At 41.7% G+C, this 19,727-nt stretch overlaps 1 protein-coding gene across 2 annotated transcripts in view; it reads left to right on the forward strand.

The window, feature by feature from the left end:
• The window catches only part of HIBCH (3-hydroxyisobutyryl-CoA hydrolase), a 55,351-nt gene that overhangs the window by 24,579 nt on the left and 11,045 nt on the right, over window positions 1-19,727 (forward strand). The window contains exons 7-11 of one of the 2 annotated variants that reach the window (XM_086466300.1): window positions 299-377; window positions 12,221-12,366; window positions 13,258-13,344; window positions 16,335-16,393; window positions 17,178-17,259. In XM_086466300.1, the coding sequence (XP_086322426.1) occupies window positions 299-377; window positions 12,221-12,366; window positions 13,258-13,344; window positions 16,335-16,393; window positions 17,178-17,259 (453 nt within the window). The remainder of the gene's footprint in view (window positions 1-298; window positions 378-12,220; window positions 12,367-13,257; window positions 13,345-16,334; window positions 16,394-17,177; window positions 17,260-19,727) is intronic. The other variant, XM_086466301.1, reaches the window with a different exon arrangement.

Consider the following 19,727-nt stretch of genomic DNA (forward strand, 5'->3'; position numbering starts at 1 on the left):
GAAAATGGGGTCACTCGTTTCTGTTGCTGTCACTCATGGGGTTTTGAAGTTAATCTCTCTATGATTCATCAGTCTTTTAAAGCATAGAATGCTTTTTCAGCCAAATCTTAAAGGTAATATGATGCTTTATTAGTGTTTGAACTGTAAAAGGCCTTTTAATACTTTGTTGAGATGTGCATGGTAAATCTAATATTATTTAATTGTAGAGCAAAGCAAGAGGAGTGTTATATGGGATTATGGTTATAATTATTTTTACTGGTAATTTTGTAACTGTCCTTTGATTGTGCTCCATGCATAGGGCGTTGGCCTCTCAGTCCATGGACATTTCCGAGTTTCTACAGAAAAGACACTGTTCGCGATGCCAGAAACAGCAATAGGTAAGTATTTTAACAGATTATTACATGTTTAAAGTTTCACTGTTTGTGTAATCAGGATGAAATGTCATTGTCTGAAAGCAGTGGCAGTAATGAAATAATGTTTAAAAGGAATTTGAGATGACCATATATGGAAAGTATTTTTTACTAAATTAATAGAAACTTATCTGTATTCTGGGAGGTTGATCATTAAGGTCCTTAACCTGGGGTTTACTGTCTATCTAGACTGACACAAAGACTGTCAGAATACAATTTTTAAGAAATGGAAGTAGATCTGAGGGACTAAGTCTTTTCTAAAATGTGGACAGATCAAATCTGAAGATCCCAAGGCAGGTATGTCAGCTTTACGTTTGGAACTCAGTATGAGCCAAACTGGCTGTACTACAAGCTGATCTGCAGTGTTAATGAGACAGATTTTGCAATTCCAGCTTTTCTTGTAGATTATTAATGTAGACCCATTACAGTTGTGCACAGATTGTATGCAGGTGAGATCACAGTGGTGTCATCTTTTTTCACAGAATCACAGAATGTCAGGGATTGGAAGGGACCTCAAAAGATCATCTAGTCCAACCCCCTTCCAGAGCAGGACAACCTAGAGTAGATGTACCTTGTGTTTTCTGATGTTTGATCCTGCAGCTTCTTTGTTGACTATGAAATGTAGAAAAGAAATGTGCCTCAGAGCTATATGAAGATGGTGATATGACTCAAGTAAAGCCAGTCAGATTAAAGTGAACCCTCCTGTGAAATCATTCATGTTTCCCTTCAAGACAATTCTGGCACCAACAAGGTATCCACATTAAACCTGTCATGGTCTGGCACACGTGCTCCATTAGTGCTTTCATCAACGTTCAAGTCCCTTCTCCCTGCTTATCAACAATGTTTATGAAGAAGAGTGTTCAAAACCTATCCTGCATTCCTCCTGCAAAATTTCTAGTGTCTATATCTTTCCAAAGCAAGGGAGATGAAGGATGATGGCAGTTGTTCTTACCTTTATGTCCTCAAGCAGGGGAATGAGCCTTGTCTGTAATATGTGGCCCTGTTGAACACATTTATTCAGAACAGAGAACCTTATCTGGTGGTTAAACAGCTTAAATGGCACCAGGCATGGCACTGTTAGGTTCAATCTTAGTTTCACCTCAAAGAATTAGTTGTAAGGAGTAGTGACCACTATTTTCTTAGAAGAATTTCTAAACAGTTACATAATGTTAAAACTAAGAAATAATGTGGAAAAAAAATCAGGACTGAGTTCTGAAAAGTCAGTAAAAGTTATAATATTCTGCTTTTGTTGAGAATATTTTAAATAATAAAGTCATACAATCACAGAATGGTTTGGGCTGGAAGGGACCTTAAAGACCAACTAGTTCCAACCTCCCTGCCATGGACGGGGACACCTTCCACTAGACCAGGTTGCCCAAAGCCCCATCCAACCTGTTATTACAACTAAAGTTAAAATGCATGCTTAGCTGATGATTGGATTTTTGTAGTGCCCCCTGTTAGTGATGCTTGAAAGGTCTAGCATTTTTCATATTTTTAAAGGGTGTCTTACATATCTTGTTTATTGTTTATTGCTAGCCAGCCTGTATGAAACATTTCACAAGACGTATTCTAAAATTCTTAAAATTTTAAATAAGCTGTGAGCGTCAAGTCAAATAAAACATAATAAATGACCCAAATGTAAGCAAGCTCGTTATCATTTTAACTCCTGAAAAAAATATTAGACCAGTTCCCGCTAGCTGATAAATGTAATTTAATTTTTCTGAACAAATAAGTTTGCAATGAGGAAAACAAAAACTATTGCAGCCCTCCAAGTATTTTTCTTTGCTGATGGAAAACTTAGTAAACTAAGTAGCTCAGGCATTAATACAACATGAGTTTGCTGAACTACTGAGGTTTATAATCAGTTGTACAGGAAAACCATTCGAAGGAAACTTTTTTTGTTTTGAAATTCAACAGAGAGGTTCTTTGGCATATAAAGTTATTCTAATAATAAAGATGCCTTCTTCACTTTCTTCTTCAAAGATAAACATAGGAGTAGTCTTACAGTAATAAAAGTGTACTTTACGTACATTTCTTGTGTTGATCAGGACTTATTTAAACAAAAATACTGTTAAGACATGTAACGGAAAAGCTTAGAACTTACTTAGGAAAGAGAGTAATTAAAACCCTTTTAGGATCAATTAGAGGTAAAAACACTGAAATCTGTTTGGATTTAAGGGCTTAGCTGTTTTGATCTCTGTGGTGTATGTTTAAAATGTCTAGCTGTCTAGATATTGTATTATTTTTTTCATACGTTCACTTATTGCAGTAGGCATTACACCTTTTTTGTGAAATGAAAACAAAGTGTTCATGCAGCTGCTACATTTTCACACAATTATTCTGCATTTGTACGCCACCATAAATAAAAGGATATAGATAGATATGCCACTTTGCAAATAGAAATAAAAGGCAGTTCTAGACTGTAGGAGTTTAAAACAGACATAGATAAGATAAAGCACTGGAAAGCAGCTTATGTGTAGGAGGGTGTGGAAAAACCACTGTTGGAAAGAACAAAAGATTAACGTATTTTGTAAGAGATGGGCTTTAAGGTGATGTTTTAATAATAGTAGACACTTTCTTCTATATCCCTCTAAGTTTTCAGCTTTCTTTAAGTAATTTACTAATAAAGGTCCAACCACCTCTGCAAGATAAGGTAGGAATGTAGTAGCACTACCTGTATCTTATGCCTGGCAACTGCGGAAGTTTCACAGTTGGGATTACAGTGAAGTGTGTTCTATCTGTCTCGGAGCACTGACTACAAGTCAGCATTACTTTTAGCCTGGTCAGCCCAGCAGACATTCAGTTCTTATTTAAGTAGGGATTTAAGAAATAATTGGTAAATGCTATCAAAAGGGAAAAAAGACCCCAAGTATATGGAATACATTCGGAGAAACCCAGTAGCAAACAGAAACATATGGGACACATTATTGAGAGAATTAAGAAGAGTATGTAGAACAGGGACAAGAGGAGTAAAATTGTAAGTAAGGAAGACAGGGACCTTGAAAAGCATACATCAGCAGCTATAGCAGACTACAGTTATGCAACCAAGTAAGTTTAAAGTGGATTAGTTACATCTTCACTAATCCTGTTTGTAAATTCCTTAATAATTAAAGAAACCTTCATTCAGTTTAGTTTTATTCACCTCTAAAGCAACTTAAGCTAATCAACTTCACAGTTTTATTTAGAACTAATTGCCCTGTGTCTGGCCATGTGGAAGGGCCCTATAGATCCCAATAGGAAGATGGCTTTTCCTCTGGAAACTTGGTGCAGCATGGGGAGAAGTACTTCAGCATTGGTATTTTAATTACAGCAAAGAGGAAGAGGTTGTTGCTGTTGCAGTCCTCGTGGATGGGGAGAATAATGTAACTGACTTTGTGATTTGGAGGGCATTTTTAAGAGATGTTTCATTTTGAAATGAGGGATTTTTTTCAGTAGTAGGATATCCAAGGGGAGATAGATGAATAGAATCAAAAAACTAAATTACAGTTTGGCATCAACTTTATAGATATGGTGGCTCAAACTGAGAAGGTAAAATGCAGAGCAGACTGTTCAGAAAGTGCGTACAGATGCAAAAGAAGGTAAGTGATGAATTAGGGTTAATACAGCTTAGGGCTTTTAAAGGGCGCCAGCAAGACATTCAGCATTTTAGGAGAAGAACGGTACGTCTCAGTAGCCTGTGGGATGAGGAATAAATCAGTTAATGGCAACACACACAGGGCGAATGGGAATAGAATACTACAACCATAACTGATACGAAGTGGCTCCTAAAAACAATTTTTTGATATATTAGATGCAGCAGAGCTATGGGAGTACCAAGAGGGAACCAGAGGAGAAGTTGAGAGATGGGTGAGAACATAAGGCAGTGATGAACTTTAAAGATTACTGAGAAGAGGAAAACACTGAAGAGAAGCTGTCTGAAAGAAACCTCCCCTTGATTCCATACAAGGGGGAGGAATATTCAGGGACCACTAATTTTGCACATTTTAAAATACTTCTAATAGAATCCTTCTATAATACATACATTGACTCTTCTGTGACTGAAAGCAATTACCTGTGAGTGAAAAATTACCACCTTTAGTCAGAACCACATTTAAACTCCTTATGTACCTCTCAAACTTCCCAGTTAATATCTGTCCTAGGTTACAGTGTAAAATGTGCCAAAAGGAAAAAAAAAAGTATTCTATTACCATCTTCAGGAGCTGTTGAGACCAGGTGGGGCGGTGCTCCCTGCCTCCCCCCTCTGGACTATCTCCTGCTAATGGGCACAACAATGCCTTATCGCCTGACCCATCGATAACTCGCTCCTGGACTATCTCCTGTTAACGGCCCATCAAGGAGCTGCCTCACGACTCCCCATCCCATTGTGAGATGCTCCGCCCGGGGAGGGGGGGGAAGGAGCCAAGTAGTCCATGCCAAATAAAAACGGAAATTTTGAACACCCTAGCAGCCTTTCTTCCACTGGATTCCCAGAGGAGCTTTTCCCCCCACTGGAGTTCCAGAGGACAAGAGCTACCTACCTACCACTGGACCTTCGGAGGAAGACCAGACTCTTTTACCTGATAGCTGCTTCAACAGAACTACATCCATCGCTTCAGGAGGACTGCAGCCAGCATCTTATCGGACTGCTACTGCCACCCTAACAGGGTGTCAGGTTGTATTTCTGACTCTGTCAGTGTAAACCAGTGGGTTGTTTGTTTTTCCCTGCCTTGTGTTATATATATATATATAAGTAAAGAACTGTTATTCCTATTCCCCATATCTTTGCCTGAAGGCCCGTTAATTTCAAAATTATAATAATTTGGAGGGAAGGGGGTTGCACTTTCCATTTCAAGGGAGGCTCCTGCCTTCCTCCACAGACACCTGTCTTTTGAACCAAGACAGATTTTGGCGCCCAACGTGGGGCTCGAGGGCATCGAGAGATAAAAGAAATAACGGTTCTTGTGCGTTGGATATAGATTCCTCGTTAGGTGGCATCATGTGGGCTAGCTTATCCTGGTTCGTGTGGCATGTGGTGGTAGCTGTATTTCTCCCATTTGCAGGCCCTTATCTAAACATGGGTCCTATAACTAAGGCTACTGTGACTGTTATCCAGTTTGTTTTATGGATTAATAAGGTGAGGAATTCATGGCTTATTAACTTCCTCTGGAAGGCGGGCACATGGATTCAGAGCTATCACACACTAACTGTATGTTTTTGGGGTTACTTTAATAATGGTACCTACTGTGAGGAAATGACACCGGGAGAAACTTTCTCCCAACCCTTAACCCAGCTCTTTGGGTCTACTCCACCAGTTTTTGAAGGATTCAGATCTTCCCTAAGTGCTAATGATATCATACAGTGGCTGGTGTTGCTGATAGTCCTGTTTTATTCAGTATTCAGAGATCAGGGGAGATTGACTTGGATAACCACCCTGACTAGGAATGCTGCTCCAGAACCTGACCCTGCCTCACAGCTCACATCAGAAACGAACCACCCGGATTGGGTGAAGGAGATACGTGAGATGGGCCAGATGCTGAAGGAGTGCATTCTCTCAGCTGCTGGGAAACCCTCCTCCTGCCTCGAAGAGGGAGAGTCTAATAGTGCAGCAGTAGAACCCACAGACGTTACAACCGTCCAGGTTCCAGCTGAAACGCAAGGGCAGTCAGCCAGCAGCAGTCGCTCCTGTGGAAACGAGGAAATCGAAGATGAAATCAGAGCGCCCAGTTAAGAAAGGAGGGCCCTCAGAACCTGCAGGCAAGCCAGTGGTTGAGATAATCACCGAGTCCCTGACGTACGACAGTCTCCGTAATCTGCACAAAGACATCGTACGGCGGGGGCGTGAGGCTTTTACAACCTGGTTACTTCGGGTCTGGGATCTTATGGGTACAGGTGTGCAACTGGATGGCAGTGAGGCAAGGAATTTGGGACCCTTGACTCAGGACTCAGGTGTCAATCTGGTATTTGTAAGGGAGCCAGGGACCCTTTCCCTCTGGGAGCGGCTTTTAATGAGTGTGAGAGAGAGGTTTGTCCACAGAGAGAGAATGCAGGAGCACCATCACAGAATGCGCTGGAAGACCCTTGAGGAAGGGATCCAACAGCTGAGAGAAGTGGCAGTATTGGAGGTACTCTTTGGGAGGGATGGACAGCATGGTAATGACCCTGACAAAGTCAGGTGCACAGGGCAAATGTTGTGGAATCTGGCAAATCTAGGGCCATCTCAATACTTCACCTTCATTGCAATGATTAATGCAGATAACGACCGAGAGACAGTGGGTTCTGTCACGAGCAAGCTTAGAAATTTTGAAAGCATGATCAATGGCCCAATGCAGGCTAACGTTTCTGCTGTGATTAAGAGCCTACAAGAGGAGATGAGGGAAATAAAGGAGGAGGTGAGGAGGAGCAGTTCCCATTTGGCACCGGTACAAGTCACAGGCCCCAAAGTCGGAGCCCAGCGTCCCCCAGCTAGAGGGCGAGGGTACACCCCACGAGCTGAGCTATGGTACTTCCTGCGCGACCATGGGGAAGACATGGGAAGGTGGGATGGGAAACCCACTTCTGTCCTGGCAGCACGCGTGCGTCAACTCAAGGAGGGAAACACTAACCGGGGGAGTAACACTAAAGTGAAGGTAGCCTCAACCTCCCAGGACCGAGCTGCCAGATATTACAGAAGGGAGGACGATCCGACAGATCCCCTTGAAGGAACCTCTAGTATGTATGTCCAGGAAGGAAATAAAAACCAGTGCTAGAGGGGCCCTGCCTCTAGCTAGGGAGAGGCACGGGAAAACCGGATATTTTGGACGGTGTGGATCCAATGGCCTGGCACGTCAGAGCCACAAAAATACAAAGTGTTAGTTGATACTGGTGCGCAGTGTACCCTAATGCCATCGGGACATGTGGGGGCAGAACCTGTTTCCATTGCCGGGGTAACGGGGGGATCGCAGCAGTTGACTCTGTTGGAAGCCGAGGTGAGCCTTACTGGGAAGGAGTGGCAGAAACATCCGATTGTGACTGGCCCAGAGGCCCCGTGTATTCTGGGCATAGACTTCCTCCGGAACGGCTATTACAAGGACCCAAAAGGTCTCAGGTGGGCATTTGGGATAGCTGCTGTGGAGGCAGAGAGCATTAGGCAATTGAACACCTTGCCCGGACTATCAGAAAACCCATCTGCAGTAGGACTCTTGAAGGTGGAAGAGCAACAAGTGCCAATTGCCACCTTGACAGTGCACCGCCGGCAGTATCGGACAAATCGAGATGCCGTGATCCCCATCCACAAAATGATCCGCGAGCTGGAGAGTCAAGGGGTGGTCAGCAAGACCCACTCACCCTTCAACAGCCCCATTTGGCCTGTGCGCAAGTCTGACGGAGAATGGAGATTGACTGTGGACTATCGTGGCTTGAATGAAGTGACTCCACCGTTGAGCGCTGCCGTGCCGGACATGCTGGAACTCCAGTACGAGCTGGAGTCCAAGGCAGCAAAGTGGTATGCCACTATTGACATTGCCAATGCTTTTTTCTCCATTCCTCTGGCAGCAGAATGCAGTCCTCAGTTTGCCTTCACCTGGAGGGGTGTACAGTACACCTGGAACCGACTGCCCCAGGGGTGGAAGCACAGTCCCACCATCTGCCATGGACTGATCCAGGCTGCACTGGAAAAGGGTGAAGCTCCGGAACATCTGCAGTACATCGATGACATCATTGTGTGGGGGAACACAGCAAAGGAAGTATTTGGGAAAGGAGAGAAGATCATCCAGATTCTCCTGGAAGCTGGTTTTGCCATCAAGAAGAGCAAAGTCAAGGGACCTGCCCGAGAGGTCCAGTTCCTGGGGGTAAAGTGGCAAGACGGACGGCGTCAGATCCCCACCGAGGTCATCAATAAGATCACTGCGATGTCTCCACCAACCAGCAAGAAGGAAACACAGGCTTTCCTAGGCGCCATAGGTTTTTGGAGAATGCACATTCCCGAGTACAGCCAGATTGTAAGCCCTCTGTACCTAGTTACCTGCAAGAAGAACGATTTCCACTGGGGCCCTGAACAGCAACAAGCTTTTACCCAAATCAAGCAGGAGATCGCTCGTGTGCTAGCCCTTGGCCCAGTCAGGATGGGACCAGAGGTGACGAATGTGCTCTACTCTGCGGCCGGGAACAATGGTTTGTCCTGGAGCCTTTGGCAGAAGGTCCCTGGAGAGACTCGTGGCCGACCACTGGGATTCTGGAGTCGAAGTTATAGAGGGTCTGAGGCCAACTACACTCCCACAGAGAAGGAAATCCTAGCAGCCTATGAAGGAGTCCAAGCCGCCTCGGAAGTGATTGGCACGGAAGCACAACTCCTCCTGGCACCCCGACTACCGGTGCTGGGGTGGATGTTTAAAGGAAAGGTTCCTTCCACCCACCACGCCACTGACGCCACATGGAGCAAATGGATTGCCCTCATCACACAGCGCGCCCGTATTGGAAACCCAAATCGCCCTGGGATTTTGGAGATAATTACGAACTGGCCGGAAGGTGAAGACTTTGGCCTCACTGACGAAGAGGAGCAGGAACAAGTGACGCGGGCTGAAGAAGCTCCACCGTACAACCAACTACCAGCAGAGGAAACACGATATGCTCTTTTCACTGACGGTTCCTGTCGCATCGTAGGGATGAACCGGAAGTGGAAAGCAGCCGTATGGAGCCCCACACGACAGGTCGCACAAGCTACTGAAGGAGAAGGTGGATCAAGTCAACTTGCTGAACTCAAAGCCGTTCAGCTGGCCCTGGACATTGCTGAAAGAGAGAAGTGGCCAAAGCTCTACCTTTATACTGATTCGTAGATGGTAGCCAACGCTCTGTGGGGCTGGCTGGAAAGGTGGAAAAAGGCCAACTGGCAGCGTAGGGGAAAACCAATCTGGGCTGCTGATGAGTGGAAAGATATTGCCACTCGGGTAAAGAAGCTACCTGTGAGGGTCTGTCATGTAGATGCTCATGTCCCCAGGAGTCGGGCTAATGAAGAACATCATAACAATGAACAAGTAGATCAGGCTGCAAAAATAGAGGTGTCCCAGATAGACTTAGATTGGCAACGTAAAGGAGAGTTGTTCTTAGCTCAGTGGGCCCATGATGCCTCAGGCCATCAAGGCAGAGAGGCCACTTATAAATGGGCACGGGACCGAGGGGTGGATCTAACCATGAACAGTATCTCCCAGGTTATCCGAGACTGTGAGACCTGCGCTGCGATCAAGCAGGCCAAGCGGGTGAAGCCTCTGTGGTACGGTGGACGATGGTCGAAGTACAGGTATGGGGAAGCCTGGCAAATTGACTACATCACTCTTCCCCAAACCTGTCAAGGCAAGCGCTATGTGCTGACCATGGTGGAAGCAACCACTGGGTGGCTGGAGACCTACCCTGTGCCTCATGCTACTGCCCGGAACACCATCTTGGGCCTGGAAAAGCAAGTTCTTTGGAGACATGGCACCCCTGAGAGAATCGAGTCAGACAACGGGGCACATTTCAAGAACAGCCTCATAAGCACTTGGGCCAGAGAACATGGAATCGAATGGATATATCATATCCCTTATCATGCACCAGCTGCTGGGAAAGTTGAACGGTGCAATGGGCTACTTAAGACTACCCTAAAAGCACTTGGAGGGGAGACTTTCAAAAATTGGGAACTGAACTTAGCAAAGGCCACCTGGATGGTCAATACCCGAGGGTCCATCAATCGAGCTGGTCCCGCCCAGTCTGGACCCTTGCACACAGTGGACGGAGATAAATTCCCTGTGGTACACGAGAGGTATGTTAGGAAAGACTGTTTGGATTAATCCCACATCAGGCAACGGCACACCCCTCCGTGGGGTTGTTTTTGCTCAAGGACCTGGTTACACTTGGTGGGTAATGCAGAAAAATGGGGAAACCCATTGTGTACCACAAGGAGACCTAATTTTAAGTGAGAACTCTGTGTAAGGTTTCATTGTGTATATATGTACATATGTATCTGTAAGGGGGCATTGAGTTGGGTATGGTGTAGATGGTAATAGAATAAGGGGTGGATTATGTCCTAGGTTACAGTGTAAAATGTGCCAAAAGGAAAAAAAAAAGTATTCTATTACCATCTTCAGGAGCTGTTGAGACCAGGTGGGGCGGTGCTCCCTGCCCTCCCCCCTCTGGACTATCTGCTGTTAATGGGCACAACAACGCCTTAATCGCCTGACCCATCGATAACTCGCTCCTGGACTATCTCCTGTTAATGGCCCATCAAGGAACTGCCTCACGACTCCCCATCCCATTGTGAGATGCTCCTCCCGGGGGGGGGGGGGGGGGGGAAGGAGCCAAGCAGTCCATGCCAAATAAAAACTGAGATCTCGAACACCTTAGCAGCCTTCTTCCACTGGATTCCCCGACGAGTTTTCCCCCCCCACTGGAGTTCCAGAGGACAAGAGCTACCTACCTACCACTGGACCTTCGGAGGAAGACCAGACTCTTTTACCTGATTGCTGCTTCCACAGAACTACACCCATCGCTTCAGGAGGACTGCAGCCATCATCTTATCGGACTGCTACTGCCACCCTAACAGGGTGTCAGGTTGTATTTCTGACTCTGTCAGTGTAAACCAGTGGGTTGTTTGTTTTTCCCTGCCTTGTGTTATATATATATATATAAGTAAAGAACTGTTATTCCTATTCCCCATATCTTTGCCTGAAGGCCTGTTAATTTCAAAATTATAATAATTTGGAGGGAAGGGGGTTGCACTTTCCATTTCAAGGGAGGCTCCTGCCTTCCTCCACAGACACCTGTCTTTCAAACCAAGACAATATCTCTGCTTTGGCAAGTGTTTTCTGAGTTTCTTACTGCTCATTTGTGTTCTTTTTCATTTATTTTCATGCTTCACTTATTCTGTCAAAGTGAAAAAAAACCACCACACCTTTAATTTCTCCAAAAGACTTTCAGTTTCGTGAATGCATCATTGGCAATTATTACGAAGTAGTAACTGGACACTGCTTCTTCCCATTTTGATTTCTGAGATTGATATAGCTAAGTTTAAGTATGTTAAAAGTTACAAAAAGTGTTTGAATTTATTTTGTAGGTTATTAATGAATATAACAGAATAAGGTAGATACTGACCAAGTGATGATTTTAGATATTTAAACTTTGATAAAAGTAGTTACATATTTTTCAATTACAACTTTTAAAAGTCTTTTAAATTTTATTCACAGTTTTGAATTTTTAAAAATTACCCTACTCTAGATTTAAACAAAAATATAAATGTAAGACAGTCACTAAACTGGGAAGTTTTATAATCTTTTTAAATTGCAGGTTAGTCATAGCCTTGTCGAAAAGCCAGGTATTAGGCCACCATCTCATGCCCCCACCTTCAGGAAGACCCTGGCAATATCATTAATCTCTTAATGAATTCTGAGCCCCAAAATTTGTTCAAACTTAGCTACGCAAGAGGCACTTCATCATTGTTTGATATTTTTATCGTAATAAAAGGTTTCAGAGAAAAAAAGCAGCATCCAGTGTGAGTTTTCACAAATTATTTCATAATTCTTTGTGTCACTTCTGGTTTTTTTGTGAGAGAACGCTTGATTCTTCAGGCATCTAAAAATGTCTCAGGTTGTTGGCAAATAGAATGAACATTATTGTCTGGTATGCATTTGTAAATTATGTACCAGTGGAAAGGATACAGTTCGAAAGATGTTCAAGAGTTTGCTTTTATGAAGGGTTTTGATGACAGATCAAGCCAAGGAAAAACTTGGGCAAGACAGCCGTGCCTAAGTCAGGGAAATGAAAGTGAGACAAAAAGAAACAGATTTGAATCAGTTGCATGCATGATTTTTTTTTTTGTTTTATTACAGGCCTTTTTCCTGATGTAGGTGGAGGGTATTTCTTGCCAAGACTATCAGGAAAGATTGGCTATTACCTTGCACTGACAGGATTTAGGCTGAAAGGAAGAGATGTACTAAAAGTTGGCATCGCTACACATTTTGTAGAATCTGAAAAGGTAAGCTGCTAAACAGTGCTAGCAAGGGCACAGCCTACAGCCATAATGACAAGTTTGAGTCGCGTAGCACAACAATATACTTTTACCAACTTGCGTGTATGCAGAGGCACAATTATACTAGCTGGCCATGCACTGTGAACAGGGATCTCAAGCTGTCATGTAACACTTGCCAGCTAGTGACAGTTTTGCTTGGAAGAGGGAGCAAATGTTGCTGCCTTCATGATTCTACTGTTGAAGGGCATGATTTACTGAGCATAATTGAAGTTACTTGAAAAAATGTACAATTTAGATAACAGTGTCTGAAATTAGAGATTATTTTTAAAACTGCGAAGTTTCTAATCTAGGTAACACTGCATTATTGTGTTCTTTATCAGTCTCCTTTACAGATACCTATTGGTTTCTTACAGTGGCTCTAAGAAAGTGTAAAAATTAACATATTTGATAAAGTCAGAGTCATGTTGTAGTAACTTGCATGGACATAAGTGAAGGAGAAACAATGAGTTTCTTTCCCTTCTCTGTAAAGACCCACAACTGTCATTGTGGAGCTATTTCAATACTATTTTGAGCATAGCATGGTTGCCAGGCTCCTGCTCTCTCCTCTCAGACTGCTGTAGGCTGGCTCTCCCTGCTACAGCTGTAGCACTGCACTGGGGGTCTGCTTGGGAAGCAAAGTTCTTTGCTGATGACTTCAGCCATAATTAAATCCAGATGGTTCAACACTGAAAAGTGAACTCTGGCTCCTTAGTACCTCTTTAAGATCTGTCCAAAATTTGGAGGGGTGGGGTGTGTGTTTATATACATATATACCATATAGTACTATTACTGTAGTAGTAATAATCCAAGAAGTACATTTTGTTTTGCTTACTTTTAATTAAATCTTATTTTTGATAGATACCTGCCTTAGAGAAAGACCTGATAGCACTGAAATCCCCTTCAACAGAAAATATTGCAGACTTACTGAACTCTTACCATGTGAAGGTAATTTGATCAGTTACTGAAATCAAGCAGAATTGTTAAATATCATAGAATGGTTTGGAAGGGACCTTAAAGCTCATCCAGTTCCAGCCCCCCTGCCATGGGCAGGGACACCTTCCACCAGACCAGGTCGCTCCAAGCCACATCCAACCTGGCCTTGAATACTGCCAGGGAGGGGGCAGCCACAGCTTCTCTGGGCAACCTATGCCAGTGACTCACTGCCCTCACAGGAAAGAATTTCTTCCTAATATCTAATCTAAATCTCCCCTCTTTCAGTTTGAAACCATTACCCCTCGTCCTGTCACTACATGCCCTGATAACTGGATAAAGAGTCCCTCCCCATTTTCCTGTAGGCCCTCTTTAAGTACTGGAAGGCTGCCTGATCATCTTGGTGGCCCTCCTCTGGACCTGCTGGAGCAGGTCTATGTCTTCCTTGTGCCGGGGGCCCCAGAGCTGGACACAGCACTGCAGGTGGGGTCTCACCGGGGCAGAGTAGAGGGGGAGAATCACCTCCCCTGACCTGCTGACCACGCTGCTTCTGACGCAGCCAAGGATGCGATCAGCTTTCTGGGCTGCAAGTGCATGTTGCTGGCTTGTATTCAGTCTTTCATCTACCAGCACCCTCAAGCCCTTCTCCGCAGGGCTGCTCTTGATCCACTCAACCCCCAGCCTGTATCTGTGCTTGTGATTGCCCCGATCCAGGTGTAGGAACCTTGCACTTGGCTTTGTTGGACTTCATGAGGTTTGCACAGGCCTACCTCTCAAATCTGTCAGGGTCCCTCTGGATGGCATCCCTTCCCTCCAGCGTGTCAACCACACCACACAGCTTGGTGTTGTCAGCAAACTTGCTGAGGGTGTGCTCGATCCCACTGACTATGTTGCCAACAAAGATGTTAAACAGCAGCTGTCCCAATACCAGCCCTTGAGCGATGCCACTCATCACTGGTCTCCACTCAGACATCAAGCAGTTGACCATGACTCTTTGAGTTTGACCATCCAGCCAATTCCTGATCTACTGAGTGGTCTATCCATCACATCCATGTTTCTCCAATTTAGAGACAAGTACATCATGCGGGAAATACATGTAAATACAAAATCTTTTTATGCATGCTACTGATCATTTTATAGTTAAAAAATGGTGGGTTTCCAAACTCTTTGCAGTGTATAAATTACTAATTTGAAGCATTAATGCCTACAGTGGTCAAAATTAAAATTTAAAAGTCTTTCTTCACTTTTTATTCATTTTGGATACTCCTCAAATTCCCATTGTGATCAGCTTGCTCTCCTATGTGTGCAAGTTTGCAGCCAGTAGCATGATGATGCAGAAAATACATTGCTGCTTATTTTTTTCCCTGTTATTCTTGGATTTCTAGCACATTTTGCAGAAGGCAAAATAGATAGCCTAGGAGTGGGACATGATGACAAGTATAAGCTGGGGAGTTAGCCTGAAATTCAACAATTCTGACAAACCCGAACAACAGGGACAGAACTACTGGTGTAGTCCAGAGGCTGCAGAAGTTATAGTGTCAGTTATTAAATGCTACACTGCTCACTTGGAAGTAGATGTTGTATTTACATCCCAGAAACTTTCCCTTTATCGACCTGAAGAAATATTTTGCCAGCTTGACACATTTAATGTAAATTTTAGCATTATTTTGATGCAGACCATCTGCAGTCCAGATTTGAAACCTGAATTTAAAGGCTCGAGTTGTTCCTTTAATTTCTCAAATATTTAGCGTGTTTGCACCCTTGAGGTAATTGAAAGACACTGAATAAGCACAGCAGTTATCAATAGCATAGGTATTAGCAGAGTGCAGATACATTGTAGGGAAAGAACTGAGGTCTTAAAGCAATATTTTCAGGGGGAGGAATGTGCTGTTTTCCCAGTGGACAAACCCATAGTTCTGTGTTGTGATTTTGGAAGTGAATGTAACTGTATTGATAATACATAATTAGTATTTGTATTAGCCCCATGTAACAATGGCTATGAAAATAACAGATTTGGCCTTTACAATCAGTTTATTCATGGCTATTTTAGCTGTTTTGATGTGTATTGTAATTTTATTTCAAAAAAAAAATAAGGAAACTTCTGGATTCAGATCAAAATTCAGTGTATTCAGTCAATCTGAGTATTACTCCCCCATTGTTTGGCTTTAAACTGAGCAGTGTCTACTCTTGTTTCTGGTTTGGAATTGCCAAGTTTATATATAAAGATTAATTACAAAAATAAATGGGATAAGCTAATTTACATAGTAGTACTGATTACTTTTACAATAGAGAAAGCTATGAAAGAAGGGTGATTATATCTTGCACTATACTGCTTTACAAGATGACACAGAATGGAAAAGGAAGCTGTGTATTTTCAGTTAAAGCTGAAATGACAGGGAACCTTTCACAGCTTCAGCTGCTGTTACTGAAACTTCTGCTTATGTCCTAAACCCCTTAATGCCAGAAGATAGGAAACATTTGACAGCCTTTCCACATAAGACCAACAGATCATTCACACTCTTTAGTTGTCTAAATAAAATTTTGCAAAATGAGCGATAAAAAATAAGGAAATCAATTTTTTATTGTTGTTTTTTTAAAATACATGTATACATGCCTGTGTATTTTTTAAGAAAAACTTTTTTTTTAAATATTCCCATGTTTTTGAGTAGATTTACCTACACTGGCTTTCTTAGTGTATTTGATAGAAGTGTCTTGATAGAATAACCACGATTACTTGTGTACAAGATAACTACCCAAATATGCATACACAGCAGCTCGGAGCAAGCACTGCATTATGAGGTGACATCTTTAACATTTACAAGATCAAGTGACAAGTTCCTTTATACACACCATGAAATTGTAATTCATTAAAAATGTCAGTGTCTTGTGAATATTAAATGTTCATTTATGATATTTCTGTAACACAAGTCATTGAAATGTTTTAATACTGATAAACTTTTCAGTCTAAAGTAATCAAGTAAAATATGTATTTGCTTTTTAAATAGAGCAAAGTTGATCAAGAAAAGCAGTTTGTACTTGATGAACATATGGACAAGATTAACAGGTATTCAGCAATCTTCCTTCTCTTTTTTTGTTTTGGATGGAGAACATGAAGTTAAATTCAGTAACAGTATCAGTGTTCCACAGATAAGGTGATAGATATCACATTCAGGTTAGTAATTTAAACTTTTTTGTCTTCAGGGAGCTTTATCTGAAGCTCATTAAATATTTCACATGTCAGTATATTAAATAGTCGAGCATATTTGCCCGATTCATACACCATTATATTAAGGAACTACCCTATGGCACGTTAAAATGAATATTTTCTATAGAAATTGGGTGGAAATTTGTGAGAGTAATTGTTCAGTTGGCCAAGAAATGTTATGTAGCACATTTCTGCTCATTGGCATAAGGCCATTTATATGATTCTTTGGAACTTCTGTGTATCAGAAAGGGAAGGGGAAATAAGTGAGAGTGATAAGCAGCTAAAACTCTTGAAGAAGGATGGCAGTAACTAAGTTTAGAGACAAAAAATGTTGACACCAAACCAGTAGAATGGAGCTGATAGCTATTGATTTCATGTGTTATAAAAATATAGGTAAGACTGATGGTAGTAATTAAAGTTTCTGGATAAATATCAGAGTTTGTAAATGAGGTTTATGAAATGCTAAAGATTTGTAAAGGAAGAGGAAATGTCTGTCAACTGAATTACTTAGAACGACAGGGATCACATTGCTAAGAAAAGCCAAATCATCTGGTTACGCTCTGTTTCTAATTTCTGTGTTGCTAGTGCTTCATAGGGAAGGCTGAAGCAGTTCGTTCATTTATTAACTTTTTTTTTCTTATAGTCTTTTTTCAGCAAACAGTATGGAAGAAATTGTTAAAAAATTAAAGCAAGATGGTTCTCCTTTTGCCATTAAGCAGCTAGAGGTAATGTCTTCCATGTTATTTTTGTTAGAGATTTTAAGTCTGGTTCTGTACTTTCTTATCATGGGGCTGACTTTAGTCACCTTATTAACATAACTAATACTACGTAACACCAGTAGGAGACTGGACTGAGATCCTCAGGTTCTCACATATAGTCCTGTGGGATTGTTGGTAGTTCTACTCAAACAAGAATATTCCTCTGTAAAACCACACAATGCAAATACCACCATATGTTGCATAAAATTGTAATCTAGTAAAAAAACCCAAAACAAAACCAACAAACTCCCCTTCCCTTTTCCCCTCCCCACGATCAGGGGATTGTTGGTGACAAAGGTTCCTTTTATAGCTTCTCATGTTATTGCCAAGGGTTGGAATAAAACAGTGCCAGAACAATGTTGTTCTTTTTCTTCCATTCCAGATATCTAATTTGGACAAACAGCAAGCAATTTATCATCACAAAGTTTTTTTGATCTTTTTAATGCATTTCTGAGTGTTGGATGAAGTCACTACTCAAAAAATGTACCATAATACTACACACGTAATACACACTTCAGCCTCAAAAGCAAGAAGCAACATATATTCATTTATAAGTAATGTGTGTATTTTCTCTTTTTCTTTTGAGGTATCTGTATTTGGGTGCCTTGTGAAAGCGTCTTGGAGCTTTGTTTTGACTTCAGTTACAGCTCACAGAAAAAATGCTGCTCTTGTAATAATATGAAACATCCATCATCTTCAGACTTCCATTTGAGCAGAAGGACTATAATTTTATAATGTAGTATCATTAACATTAGGCATCCTGTCCCAGATACACAAGATACATTTTTTGTTTTAGTTTTTAATTAAAGATTTAACATTGTCACTGGAACTCTCAGTTTTTGAGAAAGGATGTTTTAAAATTATCTGTGTGCCAACCAGAATGCCTAGTACATTGCAAGAAGTTTAGCTTTTTTTATTACAAAAGCAAAATTGAATGAAAGGGAAAGCTAATCTTTTTCCCCCCACTTGTATTCAAGTTTCATTGAATAAAGTAGTCAGATGATCTAGTGCCTGAATAATAAATTAGGTGTTTGTAGACCCGATGCCACCATCATGATTTTCCCCAAAACTATATAGGCTGTATGATTCAGTTCTTCACTTCTTCCCCTATGTTATAGATGGCAGGGAAAGTAGTTACATTAAGGTCTTTTGAGACAGTTTGATAGCATGTTAATAGCAGTTACTTTTGGCTCTTATTTCTTGATAGTAGTGAGTTACAAGGCAGTATTTTATTTGGACATTTTACGAAGTTTAATATAATTCTGCAGGGATATTACATTGATATTACACCTTTTCCTAAGTTAATTTCGTACAATTTTATGGCACTTTAAAACATAATCAGATCTAGCGGAACTTTTTAAAATAGCGTATAGCCTTTAAAGGGTGCTTTGTTCAGAATACAGTTTCTACTCCAAAAGATGCAAGGAGTTTGGAAACACTTTGTTACTGAAATATGTTAGCTAGACAGTTTGTTCTGCCACCTTTGCTCTAGTTACCCAAACCTGCCCGACTTGCTTCCATCTGCAACCTCATAACTCAGATCTCCCCTATTAAAGAAAACCTGAAATGTTCTTTTTCCTTGTTGTTTAGGGGGGCACATTTGTTTCATATTTTTAGTTTAGAGCTTAAAACTATTTCATCCATTTCCAACATACAATTTTGTGTAACTGATTTTTTTTTTAATTCCTGTACAAAAGAAAATAGCTCTTTTGGTGCTTCTTCAGTTTTCTTATTTCATGTCTTTAATAGGACTTTATAGCAGCTTTTTTGTTTCATATGATTCGTAAATGAATGACTCTCCTTGGAGTTGACAGAAGTTCCTCAACAATTTGTCTGTTGTCTTTTCTGTTCAAGAGATGAGACTTTGTTAATTTGAGTTGCTTCTGTCCATACAGAAATCTGTGAAAAACACCCCAACCAAACAAACCACATTTTTTAGCAGGTGCAAGCCTTTTTAGTGTGAACAAGTACATAAGTTTGAGACAGGTCTGTAATGGCACACATTCTGTGCTAAGCACTAGGATTAAGTAAGCTTGTAGGATCAGATACTTAATTTCTTCTGTGAAAGATCCACAAAACCAAGGAAGGAAAATACATTTGTGGGGGAAGAAAGTTAAAAAGGGATTCAGGTGTAATTCTGGCTTTCTCCAGGAAATTCTTGCCAGTTAAACTGGAGGTTTTGTTTTATTAGGGAAGCAGAATTGTAATTAAACTTAATTGTAGCTGGAGGAAGACTGGTAGCTTGCACCCTGGCAGCTGAGCATTTTACACCTACAGACAGAGCACTGGCCTGCTGTCATATTGCTCGGAGGAGCAGAGTTCAAAGGACTGCTTGGAGCAGGAAACGTAGCAAAACCATGACAGTTTGAGATGATCAGATGTTGTCCTTGATGGCAGTTTGCTGACTTTTGTGAAGCAAGTCATTTTCCTCATCA

Source organism: Leptosomus discolor, chromosome 5 (assembly GCF_034619465.1).
Source record: "Leptosomus discolor isolate bLepDis1 chromosome 5, bLepDis1.hap2, whole genome shotgun sequence".
In the NCBI taxonomy this organism is placed as follows: Eukaryota; Metazoa; Chordata; class Aves; order Leptosomiformes; family Leptosomidae; genus Leptosomus; species Leptosomus discolor.